Source organism: Betta splendens, chromosome 21 (assembly GCF_900634795.4).
Source record: "Betta splendens chromosome 21, fBetSpl5.4, whole genome shotgun sequence".
NCBI lineage: Eukaryota > Metazoa > Chordata > Actinopteri > Anabantiformes > Osphronemidae > Betta > Betta splendens.
In genome coordinates this window covers 14,481,726-14,503,331 of record NC_040899.1, presented here as the reverse complement: position 1 = coordinate 14,503,331, position 21,606 = coordinate 14,481,726, and the positions used below count along the sequence as shown (strand labels likewise).

The 21,606-nt window shown below is 39.5% G+C and overlaps 2 protein-coding genes across 10 annotated transcripts; one reads left to right on the top strand and one right to left on the bottom strand.

Annotated features, from left to right (window-relative positions):
* The first annotated feature begins 1,817 nt into the window (after positions 1–1,817).
* tmprss3a (transmembrane serine protease 3a) lies at positions 1,818–11,219 on the top strand. Its single transcript, XM_029136371.3, has 14 exons — positions 1,818–1,908; positions 1,998–2,038; positions 2,374–2,608; positions 3,052–3,165; positions 3,354–3,470; positions 4,887–5,010; positions 5,258–5,377; positions 6,977–7,023; positions 7,311–7,476; positions 7,878–8,047; positions 8,672–8,767; positions 9,094–9,236; positions 9,483–9,635; positions 10,998–11,219. Exons 1-14 carry the CDS (start codon positions 1,884–1,886, stop codon positions 11,007–11,009), a joined length of 1,563 nt encoding a protein of 520 aa, XP_028992204.3. The 5' UTR covers positions 1,818–1,883; the 3' UTR covers positions 11,010–11,219.
* A 2,086-nt stretch (positions 11,220–13,305) lies between these two features.
* pknox1.1 (pbx/knotted 1 homeobox 1.1) lies at positions 13,306–21,585 on the bottom strand. Of its 9 annotated transcripts, none has more exons than XM_029136374.3 (11): positions 21,271–21,585; positions 19,708–19,865; positions 18,949–19,079; positions 18,293–18,464; positions 17,561–17,761; positions 17,209–17,359; positions 16,976–17,073; positions 16,742–16,870; positions 16,574–16,650; positions 15,723–15,889; positions 13,306–15,147 (listed from the first exon to the last, which is right to left on the bottom strand). In XM_029136374.3, the coding sequence occupies exons 2-11, from the start codon at positions 19,804–19,806 to the stop codon at positions 14,966–14,968; spliced, it is 1,407 nt and encodes a 468-aa protein (XP_028992207.1). In that variant the 5' UTR covers positions 19,807–19,865; positions 21,271–21,585; the 3' UTR covers positions 13,306–14,965. The 9 variants fall into 9 exon arrangements, with proteins under 9 accessions (XP_028992207.1, XP_028992210.1, XP_028992208.1 ...); XM_029136377.3 differs by having other exon boundaries at positions 19,756–19,865; XM_029136375.3 differs by lacking the exon at positions 21,271–21,585 and adding an exon at positions 20,236–20,663.
* Between the last annotated feature and the right edge of the window lie 21 nt (positions 21,586–21,606).

The following is a 21,606-nucleotide window of genomic DNA, read 5'->3' as shown; positions in this document are numbered from 1 at the left end:
TCCTCACTAGTGCTGCCTGCATTCCAAAAGACATTAGTCTCCGCAGCAGAAAGCTCAGACCTTTCCCTTTCTGTGTGGATTTTGTGTGATTCATCATTTTGTGTGTTGTGCGAGGTAGGGACTTGTTTGTATGTTTTCTCACAGTTAAACTCCAATTGCTCCTTTAAATTTTGTTCCTTCTCTTTATACTAATAGCCACTCACTACTCCTCACACCAGTTCCATGTTTAGCAGCTCTCTGGATTCCTTCTAAAATCCAAGGTCCACCCAAAAAACAATGATAGAATCAGTAGGCACATCACACACCTTTGCCAATATTTACACCTGGATTCTTCCATCCAGGTGATGGGTGTGTTTGTATATCAAAAGAGTTATTTCAGTTTCTACTCAAAGAATTTAAAGAGGCAACAAACAAGCTTAGCTTAACATGACATTAATTTTAATGATATGTTAAATATAGTACCCTTGAAAATCTTGAATTACAACCTACACAAAAGCTTCTTTCTTTTATTTAACATGTAGCAAAGCCTACATTCAATCTCCAACCCAGAAACATATGTCAGGTGCCCCAAAGAGTGTTTGAATCTGCATTAGGGTCTAATAGGAAGAAATTGCTGGAAGCTTTAACACCTTATATTCTGTGGGGTGTGGGGTGATATACTGTGTAACGACAATGAACAACAAAAACTGACCTACATGCAACTCTAAAAGCCTGATAACTGCTGGAGGCAAATGGTGATAAAAGCTAAGGCAGTTCCAAGAGCATGGCAGGAGTCCCATCACCCAAAGTCTCACATTGGCTTCATTTTAGTTCAAACTGAAGTGACCTGGAGCTCAGATCATTCCAAGTTCCTCATAAATTTACCAGTACACCTTATGTCATCAGTCTCAAGTTCCTGAAAGGTTGCTGAAAGGGAGCCGTTTCCCACGGCCCCCAAATGCTGAAATAGAGATTTTTAGAGGCCACGCTGAAATCTTAAGCTACAACTTCTGCTTAAAGACATAAGCTATGAGTCAAATTTTGCTGATTGGGCACCAAAACTGTGTTTCTGCAAAGTCTCCTCTTTTTGTCCATGGGGCAGAAGGCCGGCTTCTGCATCACCAGACTGCTGAGCTAGGACACAATCACAAAAACAAGCAGCAGTTATTACAGTTGTAATGAGCCCTGTTTTATAGAAGCACTGTTGATGATAATCATTATTAAATTAGTTAATAAAGTTTGTAATAACTTAGCTGTTCATAGTGGTGCAACATTGACTGATTTCAGACAGCTAGTGCCAAACTAATTCTTTCAATTGTTACTAATATAGACTAAGTGACATTGTACAATATTATCATTAGTAATTACTTTTTGAGACATTTTTTCCTAATTTGGTTATTAGTATTAATTGTACTTTCTTTATTTAATCGAATGGGTACATCCTTGCAAGTATTAATAGGCAAACCAGGGCTTATGATATTCTTTGGAGCGTACATAGACCTAAGCAGTGCTGTTCATGAAACTTCAGTTTCCTTTTTATCTTCACTTGCCCTAACTGTGTAAATATAAAACGCAATAATGTGTTATAATGGACAACCTGTTTATAGACACAATACCATAAATCAGCTGAGCAGTGAAGTCAGTGAGCATTGTCTGGACTTTCAACTGCAGCTTGTGTTTCCAGACAGTCAGGGGACACACGAGTCTGTAATCCGACCCACAGTGAGGGTCACCCGATCCCCACTACCAGCGGCAGCACTAACTCACTCAAATGTCCTTTTGTACCAAAGTGCAGACAAGACAGGAGGCCAGCCATTAAGACAGAAAGCAAGAGAGGAGGAATAAAGAGGGGGAAGGAGAGGAAGACCGGAAGCTTATTGTAAATAGTGATATCTCTGCTGATCATGGACAATGACTTTGTGGAAATCAGTACGTGGGCTTAATCTTGTGTTCTTATTTTTCACCCTTCCCTTCTACACATTTATCTCTTTAATTCCATTGTTTCTCAACTATTGCAGATCCCGTCCCTGCTGCTGTTGACACATCAGTCCCTTTATCAGTAAGTGGAAGTTATACAATCCTAGTTATAGGAATAGGAGCTGAAAACTGGTGGTGAATACTCTGTTTTGACTGCAGTTAATGGTTGTGATGGTCATTGTGGGTTTGAGCACTAACATTGGACAACCTTCATTTCCTTATTTGTGGCTTGAGGTTCCTGTTAACATCTGATACCTGCAGACAACAGGTTGTTGAACAGAATTATTTACACACTGTTGTCTGGAGTCTGGCGATGGCAGACTATTGTCCACATTTAGGTGTTATGTTAATGTTTATTAAATCCAAACCTTTCACAGGCATGAACTAAAGCTGTTTAAAATCATTGCCTCCATTTAGGAATTCATGGAAGAGGCAACGGAGCCACCAGACCCCTTCAAGTTAGAGGTGGTCTCTGTGACAGAGGAAGACCTCCCCCCTGTCGACACCCCGAACACCCTGAACGTCAGCCCCCTGGGAAGCTTTGCTGCCGAACCCCAGTCAGACAACAATTTTGCGGAATGTGAAAAACCCCAACATAGAGCTGCACGCAGCCCGACTTTGCCGGTCACCAAGGTGCAGCCGTTTATCAGTGGTGAGGGCTTCTAATGGCTTTTCATGCTACATGAAACTACACATATTAAGACTCCTCATCAAAGGCACTTATCATGGGATGAGTGACACTGACACTTTTGCTGAGATAACAGTGGTCCAACTTTATTTGTTTGCAGTCAAGTGTCAAGTTAAATTAATAGTGGGACTGACTAACAATAGGTAACTGAGCAAAAGGTGTGACTATTGAATATGTATGTAAATAACAACTACTCTGTGTTCATACAAAGACTGATTCATCTCAGCCGGTTAAAATACATTATGTGGTTAATGCAGTAAAAAAAGAGATATTTGTGTTTGTTAAAACTAGTGCATAGGAGCAAGATGTTCAGTTTTCCTTCTCTCATCACAGACGTGTAAATAATTTGGAAAAATGATTAATGTTATAAAATATTGAAGCACTTGGCCATTGTGATGTATCTGCAGAGGAGGAGACGGAGAAGAGCTGGAAGCGTGTACTGCTGGCCCATCCAGTGTTGCTGCTGATCACATGCTGCGTCATCCTGGTGGTGACCCTCGCTCTCTGCATCGGCCTTGGAGGTGAGAATTTGGTTCATTTAGCAATAATGAAGTGAGCTCAACCAATATTTTTTATTGTCTTTAGAGACTCTACTTTTTTACATATGGAAACACATTTTTGAAACAGCCGCATCCACGGGCCCTAACATCCTATCTGTTGTAAGCTTGCTGCTCCTGAGATGATTGTTGGCCTCTCTGTCTGCTTGCAGTGGCTCTGAGATGTACGGGGAAGTTTCAGTGTGGTTTGTCATCGCAGTGCATCAGCTTCTCCGCTCAGTGTGATGGAGTAGTGCAGTGTCACAATGGAGAGGACGAGTTGGGCTGCGGTGAGATGCTCATGCACAAAGTCATGACAGAATGTCTTTCTAGGCACTGCTGCTTAGAAAGTGAAATACAGATATTTAGCTGAACAGTAAATTTATATCAGAGAAATAAAATGTATAAAGATCTCAAAATCCTAAATCTTTCTAATCTATGGAAGCATATACAGTAAAACATCAGTCTTCCTAGCTTTTCCTAGTTTCCTAGCACAAGTTACAAAATTTCATGGACCTTGGTTTAGTTGGGTTTTTTTTTAAATATAAATTCTGCTTTTAGTAAGTTGCTATTGTTATTGGCATTGCATTGCATTGTGGGTGATGACATCTTGGTTGCTGTACTGTGTAGGACAAAAAGTCCTTTCAGCTTCTGACTTCAGACAATTAAAAAAGATTAGCTTAAAGATCCTCACATTTCCTCTCACATTGTTCACCTTACAACATCAAGAAGGGGGCACTCCCAACCTATCTATTGTTTGTTATTTGTTATAATTGGAAAAAAAAAATATATATATATATATATATATATATATATATATATATATATATATATATATATATATATATATATATATATATATATATATATATATATATATATATATATATATATATATATATATATATACAGAGAATGAAGAACAATGCAAATTATGCATTGTAATCAACATACTGTATTATCCTGCTCTATTAAAACATTTTGAGGGCCGCCAGCAGCTACGTCAACCAAATTACACCTTACCTTTCTTACTTCCTGCAACAGCTGTCATTGTGCCTTTGAACCACAGCTCTGCAACAATATGCAATGAGGTTAAGTATAAGGTTTATGACTAGCATTAGTGAGTTTTGAGTTTAGAGTTGTCTGATGTAGTTCACATATGTGACAAGTCATTTCCCCCCCTCGTCGTGCATCTTGGCCGTGTCCCCTCTGGCACTCGTTGGTGTTTCCTCTGCTCCTCCTAATGACTTCCACCTGCTTCCTCTGCCCAGGAAAGCATATAAGCAACTCTCACCCATAACCTTTGTGTCTTCCATGCTGGTTACCTCTTTCCACATACATACTACAGGAAATCATACAGTCACCTGCATGTGTTTCAGTAAAACACTTAAAAGATGCATAACCTAGGCCTTACATTATAGTATTATGAATTATTCTGGAGGTGTGTACACATAGAAACCTGTCTTCAGACCTCTCACTTTGAAAAGGTTGGCACACCTGGTAGAAGGCATCTGATAATGCACAAATCTTAATAGCCACGGTTCTTTAATGTTTAAACGAGTCAAATGTTGCATATATGGTTTAAATTATATAACCAGCATGAGGCAAATGTCAGAGATATAAATATTAAATCAGTGTCATAGAGAATAAACATTCTACCATATGATCACTGGTTTGAGCAATAGTCTCCTTTGTCTGTCTGTCAGTGCGTCTGAGTGGGAGGAGCTCAGTGCTGCAGATCCAGAAAGAGGGAGTATGGAGCACAGTCTGCTCAGAGGACTGGAACAATTGGCTGGGGGTCTCTGCCTGCAAACAGCTGGGATACTTATGGTATTTGCTGCTTGCAAATCTATTATCTGATCTATAAACAATATCTATTGTCCTTTTGCTTCTGCACTCTTTCATAACATACTCCTCCAAAAATTTATAAATATGAATATTCTGCAAGTCTTTATACTGGTTATTTGCACCGCAGTCTCAACATGTGAAGACTTTTAAATAAAACACTGTTTGGTTTGAGTATTTCCATCACTAGCTACATTGTCTCACACATTGTCTGCTGCTGTGTGTCTGTCAGGTATGTGGAGTCCTATTTTGTCTTGCTAACCTCCATTGAGGAGAACCTACAGCACAACCTAGTGTCAATCAACCCAAGCCAGTCACAGATCATTAAGCTCCAGAATGCTACAACCTTCAGGTACAAACCACATCTCCATCTTAATGACTGATTATGTAAATGAACAGTGAAAGTGGTAAGTGACCCTTAGATAAATATCAATCAAGCAAGTCCAGTACAACTGCATCTGTGCTACTTCTATGTGTACCACTAGCTCAAAATATAATGTGACCTATTGTTCACATTGTTTGCAGCATTATAAAAAGTCACATAGCATATGTTTAGTTGATGAATAGCCCCATCTGCCCAGTTTCTCTGTTTTGTATCTTCTGGCCATTGATAATCATTACAATCATTCAAGATTTATTTTAATTTTTACTAACCTGAAAACCAGACATGGCTTTTGTGTTAGGATTCAACAGAAGCAGCGTCCTTAGTCCTATAATTAGCAATTAGACAGACATACAGTACAGTACACAGATGGGGACATTACTCAGTTCCATCTGTTCATAGTACATTGCATATTTACCCATGTTCCAGAGAGGCAGCATTCCACCATTTAGTCAAAGATCCTGCAGGTTGCTATAGAACCACATATTATTCATCATTATTACAGGAATGAGTCCAGTGTTTACTCTCAGTATCGAAACCAAGTTGACTAAAAGTAATAGTCTTGATGAGCTTGTTCCCTCTTAAATCTTAGCAGCAGCAGCAATTTCTGTACAAATGAAATCATACCCACTTCCCGGTGGTGCACAAAAAATAGATGCCTAGACCACCACTCAGTGTGAAAAAGAGTGGTCTGCTATGAGCGGTGTGCTCTGCCACTTTGTGAAGGATTCATACTTTCATCGTTTGTAGAGCTTGTTTTCGTCTTATCTTTTCAATGACAAATGAAAGCTCATGACCATACTGTGGGTGAGAGTAGAAATATAGATCAGAGAGCTTGTGCCTTCAGCTCAACTCCTTCTTCACCATATTTGACAGCAATTATTGCTGCTGATGCACTTACACAATACATAGATAGTGTAAGATACTTGAACTCCTCCTACTTTTCCACGGATAAGTAAAAAAGCTTATTGAGACTGCATTCACTGCTATAAATTACAACCTATTACACACACTAGCAAAAGTCAGCTTTGGGATTCCACAGGGTTCTGTGTTTGGACCAATACTTTTTACTTTGAACATGTAAACAACATTATATAAACAGAACCCATTAGTGTTTATATATGAATCCAAATGAAACAGTTAAACTTTATATTGCTTAACAAAAGTTTAACAGACATGATGACTTGTATGTGTTAATGTGTTAATTTTCATCAGAATATCTTATTTAGCTTGTATATAATAAAAATCTTTTTGGCTAGATTAAAATTCTGTTGAACCACAATACAAAAGCAATGCCTGGTTTTAGTTTTATTTTTCTTTCTTCAACAAATTTGTCTACATTACCTTAAACAGAGGGGGATTACTGTATGCGCGGTGTTGTGAGCTGGGAAAACATCCTGGTAAAACTATACTGCATCTCAGTAAAGTGGCGTTTACACCATAAGAAACTAGTGTAAAACTTCCTTTGCACTAAGTTGTAAAGCACTGAATATAAAGAGTACACATGGTAGGTCTCTTTTTGAATACTGGCGTTCTGTGATTTGGACTTCACCTATTGTGTCACCACAGTAAGACTCTCTGCAGCTCCGGGATGGTGACAACACTGAAATGTCTTGGTGAGAAAATATGTGATTTTTTTCTTGTCATTTCTTTCTTTCTGTGATGGTTTAGGATGAAATGAAAACTTGGAATGTGTGTATGTATGTGTTTATGTTTATGCTGAGTTCTGCATGGCATAAATATGGAGTTTGAAAGTTTTTGCCATTCAAAAGAATGAAGAAGTCTAATAAAAACGCATGAGTTGTGTTGAAACTAAAGGTAAGAATAAGAATAAGAAAACCTCTATTAGCCCCACAATGAAAACATTGCATAACATGTTTGCATGTCATATGTTTCTTTGCAGAGTGTGGCTCCAGGCCTCTTTACAGTAGCCGTATTGTTGGAGGAAGCATTTCAATACCGGGTCAGTTCCCCTGGCAAGTCAGCCTCCACTATAACAAAAAACATGTGTGCGGAGGCTCCATCATAACATCAAAATGGATCCTCACTGCAGCACATTGTGTGTATGGGTGAGTTACACAATGAAAACCAGTTAAGATATAAAGGGTTTTACTGTGAACACGTCTAGATTAAGCTTCCAATTCATACAAAAATATGTTTCAGAGAAAGGTTTTGGCGTTTTCCATCTCTCTTTGTCTTCTCTAAACACTGTGATGTGGTTCACTAGCTGTCAGACTCAATATTCCAATATTTATATCCCAACAGAGCACTCACTCAGGAGTAGATACAAACTTCATGATCTACATGAACCTATACTTTGGGCCGTTCCCTCAATCACAGCTTTAGTTTAGTAAAATGAAAAAAACACTTGAAACTGTACTTCAGGCTGAAGCCTGGTCACACATGAGTGTGCCCCTCACCTACACCAGGCTGACACCAACATTTGGTCTCACTCAATGTTTGTCATCAGGTTTATAGACCCCCCCAAGTGGTCTGTTCTTGTGGGGCTGACAGAGCAACCAGCCCATGCGGCCCAGGACCTGGCTGTGCAGAACATCATATACCACCCTCGCTACCATCATAAAGGACTGGATTACGACGTTGCGCTGATTAAGCTCAACACTTCGCTTGTTTTCAACGGTACTGGTACCCCTTTACAGCTGTTTTCTCACTAACATACAGCTATAAAAGTCTGATACTATTGATATGTGAGACAGTGATGTAGTTGTGGCCCAGCGCCTGTATTATCATTCGACTGAATAGGAAATGCTGTGCATCTTTTAAGACAAATAAAAGTTTGAGTTAATGTAACCTGAGGCACACACAGTAACCTGTTCCATGGTAGTCACTCATAATTATGCAATGTAAAACTACATAATGCTGTAAAAACTATAGTACAGTAAACAACACATTATGCAGCGTTATGAAGACATTGACTTTTCCCAAGCTAAAAAAAACACCATATAAGTGCACGAGTCTGATCTAAATGTATCCATCAAATTGTGTAGGGTTCCACAGTGCATTGTGGGCAGGATGTATATATGTTAAGCTCAATTATGTTGTATTGGATCAGTCTCTGTCCATATTGTCCTTTATCAAAATTAAAGTGGAGATATGTTTTGAAAAGTTAGTCTCTCAGCTTCAGTCTCATGACCGAAGCTGAGTGGTGCCGCCCTCTCAGGTTTCCTTCCTTTTCGGATCAAAATAACAATAACTAATATGGCATCTGTTACTCTGTGAAGTCTATGAAATGTTTTTGTGTAGGCTATGTGCAGCCCATCTGCCTGCCCAACCATAAGGAGGAGTTTGTGGAGGGGACTATGTGCTGGATCTCTGGCTGGGGAGCAACTAAGGATGGTGGTGAGTACAGAAGTGTTAGAGCTGAGTTATTATTAAAAGGTTTGTCATAACTATGAGCTATGAAGCCAAGAAAAACTTCATTGCTCAAACAGTGAGCTATCCAAGTGACACTTGAATGCTCCGTCCTGTCCTTAAGGAAAGGAGAAGGTCTGTGATGAGAACAAACTGACATAGCACATTTTTATTGTGTTATTTAGTTTTATTGTTTTGGCCTTGTTTTTGTTGTTTTTACTTGTTTCAATTCAGCACATAAAATATCTTAACTGTACCTGAACCTTAAGTGCAAGTAATATGTGTGTGGATATTTTGTCTTTTGTGTTTTTCAGGTGAGTCCAGTGTGTCACTGCGCTCAGCCATGGTCACACTCATCTCTGCTAAGACCTGCAACAGGCCAAAGGTTTACAACGGCCTAATATCCTCCCAGATGATCTGTGCCGGATACCTGGAAGGTGGAATCGACTCCTGTCAGGTACAGCTGCTCTCTTTCAGCCTTAATATTCACTGTTTACCCAAAGCGTTTAAAGAACTACAGCAAAGAAACTGTGAGCAGCAGAAATCACTTATCTTGGATCTTTTTTTCCCTTTTTCTAGCTTTTAACCAGTCAGCTCTTCACTGCAACGCCTGACTGCAACGCCTCAGTTCAGTTTCAGCTGATTTTTACTGATGTGTGCGCCTCCATTGTTCTGTGTTTCATCTGCATCTACGTTTCCTCAGGGAGACAGCGGAGGTCCGCTGGCGTGTGAGGCCTCATCTATATGGAAACTGGTTGGAGCAACCAGCTGGGGAGATGGCTGTGCTTTGAGGAACAAGCCGGGTGTTTATACCTCCATCACAGAGTCACTGAGCTGGATCCGCCAACAGATGGAGGTCAGTTAATCACAAGCTGTGTCTTGTTCCAGCACCTACTACTTTGGTAGTCATTAGTTATTGTGCTTTGCATGGTACACAGCACCCCTGTGTGGTTAGCAAGTAAATTAGTGACATTCTTCATGACACTGAAAGATGTATCCAGAAAGAAGCCCTTTGTTTGTGAGGAGCATGGCAGTTTCCTTTTGTTTTATTTTTACTGGCATGTCTGCAAATTAACAGCAGCATCTTTTCACACTTGATACCAGTAAACCATTTGAATCAATAAAGATAATAATGATAATAAAGTTAGTAGACAACAGAATGAAGCAGTTACAGAACTAGCTTGTGCAGTTCTCCCTCTCATGAATCATTTCCTTCCATGGCAGAAGACAGCTGTATTTCAGACACCACATAAACTTTACGGCCCAGTATCCTCCCAAATTATCTGTGCTGGATGCCTGGAGGGTGGAACAGACTCCTGTCAATAAAGCTGTTTGTCAGCATTAATATTCACGGTTCACACTGTGCTCTGTTCAACTCAATGGTTGTGAACAGTGAATCACTAAAGAACAAAGGAGAAAGGGTGCAAAGCCTTGCTGATACCTTATTTAAACAGGTAGAGAGGGGAAATACCCAACACACCACAACTTCCCAAGCAAAACCCAAGAAGCCAGGCCTAAAATAAGATGTTTAGATTGGCCAAATATTAAAATAATATAAATTAAAGAGTAACTGTGGATGCACTGCATGTACATGTGAGTCACGTTGTCAGGTGTGGAGAGAAAGTAGAAAACTGGTGAAAAAAAAAAGTCTGTCCTGCGGCTTTGCTTTCTTCCAGTCCAGTCTACCACAGTTCAAAGGCACAGAGTTAGGTTACCAGGCATTATAAGTTGCCAATGAGTGTGAGAGTGAGTGTTGTCTCTCTACAGTACAGTACATGTGGCTGTGTGATAGACCGGCCCCTAGCCAGTTCTTTACAGCAGCTCACCTCTTCTGAAGTGCATTGTGTTAGGATGGAAGTAGCCCAGAACGCCTTTAGTCAAATAAAGAGGAGGTTCACTGAAGCTTCAGTTCTGACTTTGCCACATCCCAAGTGAACCTTCCTGGCGGAGGCTGATGCTTCAGGTGCCTGAGTGGGTGTGATGCTGTTCCGTCAGGCCAAGAAGGACTGCAAAATGCATCCCTGCTCCACTTCTTTGACCCTTTCCCCCTGAAATGGCATACAACATCTGAGACAGGAGGTTGTTTGCAGTGAAATCCATTGGCTGTAAAGAGCAGAGCAAGTGTTCCTGGTTCTGACCGAAAAACCCAAACGTCTGCACCACACAATGCTGTGAACCTGAAGGTCTCTCTTCTTTACCATTTGTCTCTCTCTTACAGAAATGGAGCTAAGGAGGCCAAACCCACGCTCCTGCTCTCTCTGCCTGTCTGCGGTCACCGCTTCATTCCAGACTTTTGCTCAGCTGTGCTACAGTTGTAACATTCCTCCCGCCTGACCTCAACCTGGTGTGGAACCGATGATCCAGCCAGGTGCAATCATAACTAGAAACCTTGGAGCAGCCACCAATAATAAAAACTATGAAACTTATTCTGAAAACTAAATGCACATACGTCCGTCCATTTCTGCATATTTTTCCAATAATCTAAACACAACAAGCTCGGTATGAAAGCCTGAGTTCACACGTCCTGTCATGTTAAGTGGTCCAGTCAAAGTCCAGACTCGTCCTCCCCCATGCTCTTCCCAAGAAAAATCTATTCATCAAAACACAGTAATTGTTTTGATAGCTGGTATAGGTGTGAAAAGATAAAATAAAGTTCTATAATAAAATGAATGACAGATGAATACCATCCTGGGGTCACTGGGGTTATTTATATTAAAGACGACAGTAAAATATAAGCAAAATTTAAAAAAATATATATGTAGCGATTTATATGACTAAAAACTGCCTTGCAGGATTTTAAATCAAAAACAGGATATTGTTTACAGTTTATTGATTCTGTAATTTACAGTAACATGAAGTAGTTCTGTACCATGATAACATCAGTTATTTTTACGTCTCTAAAAAAATCTTAAGACTGAGTAGTGATTTTATGATGCTAGGGTTTTCACTTTGTTTAGACAGTCAGATACTACGAGATAGGTCATCATGTAATAAAAGGCTAAGATACCTTTGGAAGAGGGCCAACATGTGTATCCATGGTAAATACAGTATGGGAGATTAGGTTGTCTAGTTTATTGCAATGAACTGAAGTTAGCTTGGGGTCTGTAGCACACGCTTTCTAGAAACACATGACACAAGAAAGTCACAAGGACAATTAGTCAGCTGTGAAATCCTTTATTTGGCTATTTGGTTAAAAGGCACAGGCCACTAGCTGTGGAACAAAAAGGAGATGGAGGTTAGACAGAAACATGATTTTAAAGTATTGATTGAAACTGTCTAGACTAAGACCAACCACTAAAATATAGATAGGTGATTTTGTATTGAATGTATTATTTCCATCATGTGACTACAATCTTCGGGCTCATCTTAGATGAATCCATCCAGTTCAGCAAAGGATCTGACCCTCAGCTCACTCGCATCAAGAGAGCCCGTATGCAGGGGGTCTGTGACTTACCTCGCCAACGAAATGCTGGTGTCCTTCTAGCGCACTGATACACTGCATAGCAGTGTGGTTTACCAGCTGCATGGCGTAGGAAAAGACAGCGGTACAAAGGGTCATCAACACAACAGAGAAGCATCGGCTGTGCTCTCCTTTATTTGTGGTATATATGGCATAATTGCTACAGTAGATCTAATGTACATCTATCATATAGATATGACATACTGCTCTATTTAAATCTCTTCGTTCAATTTTGTACATCATAAAATCATCTTGTACATAAAAGATTGTTACATTACTTTGGCCTGAATAGGATTGTACACAATCTCATTATACCTGTAAAATGACAATAAAGACTTAAGATACTCATTCTGAAGAACTGGTTTCTATCTACTGGAGAAAAACCCCAAAAAGGCCCAGGATCCCGTCCCATCTTTGTCATGAAGAAGAAACCCATCAAGCTATAAAAACAACCTAACCTTCAACTGGTCCCAAGAAAATGGGAAAATTGAGTTGTCAGTAGAATGAATTTGCTGATCTCTGCTGATGGAGGGATGACCGCGATGAGAAGACTAAAAAGAATTGTATTATTTAAGCTTATAGCCAGAGCTGGCTTAGGCAGCTCTAAGTCTGCTCTACGATAAAACCCTACCTTTAATTTAGTTGCCACAGAACAACTAAATTACATCTGCCGTGTTGGGACCTACAAACATTACAGACCTAGCACAAGAAAAAGTTAAAGTCTTTAGAAGAGCTTCAAAATAATCTGAAAAATGATTTATATGTGCAGCTAATCAAAACTGTACAGGAAAATACAATTTTTATGGAAATACTTTATGCACCATTTTGTTCAAATTGCACAAAATCAAATTTGAACTGGAGCTTAAAGTGTTAAAGCTTAGAATTACACTGTCGTCAAAGACTCTATGCCTGTTTTGTGCTATCCTTTTTGTTTGAATGCATCACATTTCACAAACTCAAAACCTTTAAAAGAGAAACTGTACCTCATCAGAATGACCAAGCTGAACCACAGAAAAAAAATCCAACAACAACCCTGTGAGAATAAAGCAGATATAGAGAGAGAAGACATGGTGCACAGCCTAGAGTTAGGCTTAGTTTATTCCAAAATAGAAAGCTCTAAGGCAAAACAGAAAAAAAGTGAACAATGGGTCATAAAAATAAAAACAGATGCAAGTGAGGATTTGAGAGCTCAGCAAGGGCCCACCCACAGTCTGCACCCTCAGGCTCCATGAAATTCACTATTTCAAGTTTCAACTTTACAATAGGGATATAAACCAGATTACTGCAACTACTGACAGCTGTTTTACAGTACAACATTACAGATATTCAAACAAGAGGCACCTTAATCTGTGCTGTAATATCAACTAATTGATAAAGAGTTCAAATCGTTCACTGACAGACAATCTTGTGTCTGTAGTGGCACGGAACTGACATCATTCAGGCTGGAAAGAAGCAAAAAGTCCGACTTTCCAACTGCTCTCAATTTCAATGCAGTAGCATGGATGTGTAGATAAATAAACAAACGCTTTCAAACACTCTACTGTTTCCAACTGTTGGAGTTTATATCAAGGGTTTCTATTGCAGACCCTTGTGATTGTGTGATTAGCATAGTGTTCTGAATTGTGCATTTTAGTAAGCAACACCTACACTACTATAAAATTATTAAAATGCGTAATGTATGATATACACAATGTGGGTAAACGGGAGAAGTATTAAAAAAACCTGCCCTCCAGGCAAGTAACTGAATTCCAGAATCTGAAGAGTTTTTGAAGAGATAAGTTAAGAAAAATGTATGATTCTTGACAGAACAACATGTTCTGCTGTTTAGTGTCTTTTTTCAACAAGGGTCAGACTCTTTTTTGTGCTTCTTGGCTAAAATTCTTTAGAAAAGAACATAGGTAAGGCCTTGTTAATATTGTATGAGTAAAACCAATTTAAATAATTTTATAGCATTCAAATTCTCATTCTGTGTTTTAGAAAACTTCAAAGAACCCTGCAAAACAGGGTGGCTAGCTTTAATTATGAATCTGTACATAAATATCCTTTACAAAAACGAGAGAACACAAAAATTAAACAAAAAACACTTCCTGTTTGTATATAAAAATAAGCATCTTTTCCCCCCCACACGTCCAAGTGGGCTCTGCTCAGTCTGCAGAACCCCTGTGGGAGCTGTGGAGTCAACTGTAAGAGTTCTGCACATCTACTCAAACACAAGCATGCAAAAAAGTGAAGACAAATCCTTACAGATACAAGTTTAAAGTGTTGGCATCCAAAATGGGAACGGGGACCAAAAAAAATTATATATATAATTTTTTTCTCATTCAGTCAGTCAACATTTATTAACGGAGCATTCAAACTTGCTTTGGGTGTTTTTAACACTTCTTATTTCTTTTGCATGTGTAATTTCGTCTTTTGAGCTTAAATATACAAAAAAGTGCACTCACCTACATCAACCAATTGAAAAAAACTGTTTCTAAAATTAAACTCCTGATGCACACACACGCACACACAAACACACACAGCATAAACTGCTGTTCAGCAGGGAAGAGGGTTGGAAGAGTGCAGGGCAGTTTCTGTTGCGTCCTGTGGTTTTGTGCTCTATGTAAACCAAATTTATGTCCACTTGTACTATTATTCTCCATGTGTTTGACAACATGTGTATTCTGTATATCTATGTTGGTATATCTTGTGTGTACATGCAGCCAGTGTGTGAGGAAGTGCGTCCTCTACTGCAGTGGGTTGCTGTTGTCCAGGCCCAGCCCGGCCATGTCTGCATCGTCATCATCGTCTCCACTGTCACCTGACTCATCCTCGCTGTGGCCAGCCAGCATTACCTGCTGAACCGCCAGTGTGGCTCCATCTGAAGTCAGGCTCTGCAGACCCTCCATGTTCATCGTCACCATTGTACCTAAGAATGTACGAATCAGGAAAAAAATAACTTGTTTTAATTTTTTTAAACTAGTTTTAACTTCTATAGGGCAACAGATTTTTGACAAAATTATAATATATAATAGATTTGTTCGGGGGAATTCTTCCCATTCGTTAGACTCCTTAACTCTGGCCAGTGTTTTAGCAGTAATGCTTCTGTTCAATTTCTTGAAAGCGTTTAGTGCCAAAGAGGTCTGCGGTGACCGGTAAAGGCTGACAACGAATAGCAAGAGTACTTTGCAAAACAACTGATTTTAATATTGTTAAGCAGAAGTCTTTTCACTGTATTTTAGATTCTCAACCTATACAAAAACTGTAACTGCACTGAAAAGTACCAAGTGATTACAAAGCACATTAACTTTATTTTAATATTACTAAAATATGCCAACCTGAATCAGTGATTTAAATTAACTCCATCACAGTTAAAACACCACCATTCTTTTTAAACCACCAAAATAAAATCTAACTAATATTTTGCAGCACAGCAGATCTGGGCCTCAAGTTAAGATGTTTTTTGTTTTTTACAAACTGTACATTGAAAAGATTGCTGCATACCGTCTGGCATAGTAACTTGCTGCTGTGTGCCTCCTCCGGTTGCAATGGAGTCAGGCCAGAAGCGTTGCAAAGGTCGATTTTGAGGAGTTTTCTTCTTTGCTTTTGGCGTTTCTGAGGAGCTGGCATCCAACATAGGTTGCAGGATCCGCCTCCGTGCATTTATAAACCTGGTGAAGCAAGATGGATATTGTTGGTTCTCCACCTGTAACTGCTCAATGAAACTGATTTTATAAAAAACTGTCTTCATGTCATCCATGAAAAAAGAAAATCTCATTCTGTAGAAATTTACCATCCACTTCACCATAAGGAAGCCACTCATTAGTGCACTTTTTTAATTTAATTTCCCCCAAAAATTACTTAAGTTTGTGTTTCTCAGCCTGGTGTTAACTTCTTTTAAGTGGCAAAAATCAAAACCATGGAGCACATAGACAAGAGATAAATCACAAGTTTCTAGCACAAAAATTAACAAGGAAATCATAAATACACCTGCTCTGCTTAGACTGAAAAAGGGAAATGGCTGGAGCTTAACCAGTTTCATGTCAACCCCAAATAACTTGATTACTAAGGTACTTGTAAAACTTTGCCTCAACACTTCAAATAAATAATCTGATGTGATACAATTTGCACTGTACACAAAGCAAACAAAGAGAAAGGTGAGTTGTGATTACTAGAAATATTGCCTTATTGGAAATTGGCATAAATTTGTTTAAATTTACTCATATTGCATGCAATAAAAACATATCTTGTAACAGGTTTTATATTTAAGACTGCTCTTGAAATAAAACAAAATCATCAGTTCATTTGATAGATCATTACAATTATTTGTAGGACACGAAAAACACCACACTTACCAGTTGTTGACCTGCAAAAGTGTCAGGTTTGTCTGAGTGGCAATCTGTTTCTTTTCATCCTCTGTTGGATATGGGTGCTATAGAAGTGAACAAGACATCCATTTATATTATTCTTATTGCTTCTGTGCTGTAAGTGTTTATAGAATTACACAGCAAAGATTGGCTCACCCCAATGTGCTGGAAGAGCCATGAGCGCATGACATTGGTAGCATGTTTGGGTAGAACACCACGCTTGTTCTTAGTCGAGTTGTCATCATGATTGAAAAGGTTCAAATCCTGGTGAAACTGCAGTTGAAGCTAAACAAACATTTATGTAGCCAATTATTTCTTCCAACCAACCCAAATGATATCAACACAATGAACAGACTAGTCTACACAGCCACAGTAAACCTGATGTACTACCTGATTGTTTTGAACACGTATTGTCCCAGGAGAAAGAGATTGTGTTACCACCTGGCCCTGAGGAGTGACGACTGTAACAGGCTGATACACTGTGCCACCTAAAATTAACACACACAAGCAAACAGTAGAATTAATCTTTTAAGCCTTCAAGGGAAGGCTTCAAAAAGAGCTATTACCAAGCTATCCCACTGGTATATGACCATTTTTCAATTGCAGTCAAAACATATTAGTACCTGAGGGAGGGGTTGTATGCCATGGTGACATACCTGCGACGACCTGTGTGGGGTTGACCGCTGTCACGGTAACGCTTCCTTGCTGCAGGGCAGATGCTGGCATCACAATTTGACTCTGGGGACTGATGGTCCCTGACAGAGCGCTGGGAGTCTGTATAATAGAGCACACACACGGATGCTTCTTGTTCATGGCAACTTTTGACTGACTTAAGGAATATTATCAATCTAATTTGTTCAGATTTTGTCTTGTACGGCAATTTAAATTCAAAGGGACAACTAGTGGTAATAGATTTTTACTGTATAGTACCCATTTCTTTGTGAGTGTTGTGTACAGTACACCTGCACTGCATACCTGAGTTTTGGTGGGTGAGAAACTTGGGGCCTGGCCTTGTACAGGGGAGTATGGGCTTCCTGGCTCCCCACTCAACAGAGTCTCACTGTTCATCTTAGTCTTGAGACAGGCAATGTAGCGACTGCAAAAGTCCTTGCAGAGGTCACTCACTTTCTCCAGCTCAAGCAAGTGAATTCGTAGAACCTGTATGGCTTTCACCATCTGGTGATCAGAAGATACAATAATAAAAAGTCAAAAAAGTCAATTTAAAGTCATTGCTTCCTAAAAGTCTACGAAATGGAAATTACCTTTGTCAAGCTTGTTGTATCACATAATTTTAAGAAGATATTGAATTCTAATTAAAGTGCAATATAAGAAAGAATTCATGTCACCATGCAATAGATCACTGACTAGAAAGTGCATGGTTTTACATGTTATAAACCTTATACTTGTCCTAGTTTTGTAATGAACCCCAAAACATAAATTAGACTTCAATCATCCGCTTGTGTTATTGGACTAAAATGTAATGCATGACCAAGCGTGTCCAAGAAAAACTTAACCAACTTTCATACATGCACTGGAATCCTGAACATTTCAGTACATTAAATGGGTTAGCTGCATGTGTAAACATCCGGATTTAAACGTAGTAAAGGCACTCATGTTAAAACTCTTTCAGCTGTATTGTCTACTGCTCTCTTGTAAAAGTGTAATTTACCATTGATTCAAATAAATCAAAATGCAAAGGCATCTTACCAGGTTGTCTAGTTCAGGATCTTCACTAAAGAAGGGTTTGCCTTCTTTCTCCTGATTGCGGACAAAGTTCTCAATGTCCACATCAAAGCTTGCTGAGGTAATGCAGTCAGAGCTCAGCGTGGACTGTTCACACTTTTCAAACAACAGGGCTAACAAAGGGAACAGGGGATGCCTGCAGAAATTTAACAACAGACAGACAAAATTGTTGCAAGATTGTGGTAAAAAATAAAATAACATTCTCTTAAGAAATTCCCGAATGAAATGAGTTCTAAACGTTAGGTGTGAAACATATTTACAAACAAATGATGCCAGATACCTAAGCATCAAAATGAACCAAGGCAAACAGGGTTCATCCACTGTATAATTGTATATTTATTACACAAACACACAACTGACTACAGGGTTTGACTCAAAACTAGACTTTAAAAGGACAGAATAAATGAAACTTTGCCACATGATGACAACCTGTCTGAATTTAATGCCAATAACATTAAAAAGGTCCTATGAACAAAATGTGTGCTGAAATAGATATTTATGTATCTACTGATAAATTATTTTCTGGTTAATATGAAGCTATATTAAATAAGAAAGAATAAGAATAGAAAATTGATGTTCTGGTTCTTATTTACTGAACAGACATGCAGAATGGGCCCTACCGATATATAGAGGCTTTGACGGCGTCCATGGGTGTCTGTGGGTCTGCTTGTGCTGGGCTGGGCACTTCTGCCAGTGTCCCCTCAATAAACTTTTGCTCTGAATCACTGTCGATCTTTACCACACCTTGCATCTGTAAAAATGAGGGAAAAAAAAGAAAGAAGAAGCAGTTGAGTGACAAAAGGGGTGAATAAAGTAGCACATAACCAAAAACAACAACATAGCTGTGAAGCAATGCAGCTGAACTCACTTGTATGTTGCTAAATTTAAGGGCTTTCTTTATGCGGGCTCTGCTGGGTTTAGTTGTGTATGGTCTTAAACATTACCTTGTAAAGTGTCTTGATATAACACTGTTGTGAATTAGGGCTATATGATAAAATTGATTTGAACTGAATCGAAAAGGGCAAAACTCAAGTAAAAATTTCTGTTGTAATCTGTGTGAACAAAATAAAATGATAACAGTGCCATAATTTGTTGGACTGGTATATAACTGACATGTATCATTTCTTTCAACACTACTATGTCTAAAATTATAACCCACTTTTTTCACCCTGTGGGATCATAAATTTTAATCCCTATTATACAAAACAGGCTACAATAACTACAATAAAATTAAATCACACACAAAATAGGTCTCAGCTTGTTTCCCCCTAAATTTGGCAAAAAAAATATTTTGCAAACCATTTACATTACCTATACTAGTTGGAAATGTGCGCTCATATGTTTAACGCTCTCTCAAAAAAACAAGAAAAAAAACTAACTGAAGTTTTGAAGATCCCAAGACAAGCATCTTCCTTCTTCTCACCCACCTGGTGCTCTCCTTTTGGATATTTGTCTATGGAAACCGGCTGGGCTGCCATCACGCTCACTGCAGATACTGCAAACACTGGGGCATTATAGAGTAGGGATAGGCTCCAACCTACACAGTGCACAAAATTCCATTTAGAATGGCTTAAATATATGATGCAACTGCCCTGACAAAAAATACTCCAAACTTGGCTGGTTCTAAGAGAGCTGAAAAGCTTTAATTTAAGAACTTGGAGCAAATAGATTTTAAAATTTCTCCTTAATGCAAATTAGTTAAGTAATAAAACCTGCATTGTTTTATTGTGCATGTATGTATAAACACGTGACAACGGTCACAGGACAACAGTAGAAAAATTAAGGGGGAAAAAGTTCAATGTTCTGTGTTGGTATGAAAACAAGGTTATAGAATGATAACGCTGATTGTGTATGAAGGGGCGGCGTTACTTGATCTATTTAGATATTGTAATAATGAACATTTTTACCCAGGCCATCATCAAAAAGTGTATTTCACAAAAAGTTAAAAACCTTGGGGTGCCTTGACACAGCGGAGGGCTTCAGCTAACAACATACTGGAACTATTAACACACCCACCACGATGAGTTTAGCTTGTAGCACTGTTAGCTGATACGACATGGTTTGCGGCGGTAATGAGATTAGCTAGAACACTGGCCAAATATCCTTTTCACGATATAACAAGGGCTAAGCTTCGATTGTCCATAGCTACCAACCCCACCATGGTTAATGTTAACGCGCTCGCATTGGCTCGATGGCCGATGCAAGTTTAACGCGAGAGCAGCCGTCTGGTGGAGCTACAGCTAAGGTTAGCAATGAAGCTAACTGATATACGGGAGAGATGTGCAACACAGCCCTCGCGCTCATGTTATGCTGTTCTTTATTTAACAGTGCCTCTCATGCTGGTACGATGGAACCAAAACGCAAAGCGCCATATTTAGCAACGGCAATTCCTGGCCAAAGACAAGCTAACCTAGCCAGCCAGGTACAAAAAAGCCCCGCTGCGGATTGATACGAACCAAGCCTTTCGCCACAATACCGAGACAGATATGGCCGTGCTTGCGTTTTTTAATTAACTTGGGATAAAATTTATGTATTTCCCGTCAGCTGTGTACAGTAAATCGACTAGACTACACACAGGCTAGCCGGGTTAATACCCAAATGCTTTCCATAACAGTCAATCAATCAAGCGGGGACAACTGCCCTTCCTTCCCCTCCCCTCTGCGCTAACTAGGCAACTGTCGGGCCTAGGTTTTAGCTCTCGCACCCTTTGCTTTTCCACAATACTACGCTGCCCCCAAAACGCCGACATATTTTTACCCCCTCCTTTGTATACAGATTTTTTTTATTCTTCCCGAAGCTCGGGCGCCCCTGCTTCCCTTCCAAAAACATCCGCCGCTGCCCTGACTAGGTCCGCGCTCCTCGCCCCGGGGCATTTTTGCGTGCGGCCCAGATTGTTTGATTGATAGGGAACGGAAAAAGAGGGATTTTGAGTGACAGCTTACCTGAGTGCCAATCTTCGTCACACTGACAAGCGGCTGCAGCAATCGGGACCCGCAGTTGTCGGGTTACGTCATCGCGTAAGGGCACGCAAGGGCGCTAAGCTCATAAATATTTATACAATGGGCGGAGATATGACGTCCTGCTGCCTTCCAGTTCCTCCGCACCCTCGCTGTTTCTTAGCCCGACAAACGGTTTGCTAGTATGCCCTCACTAAACATTCCCTCTGTATTCCAGCTTATTCGGTCATCAGAACAAAAACACCAAAACACATAAAACGGCAGATGCGGCTAGTTCACCACTGAAAAAAGGCATGCAAGCGAGTGGAACAATTGGGACTT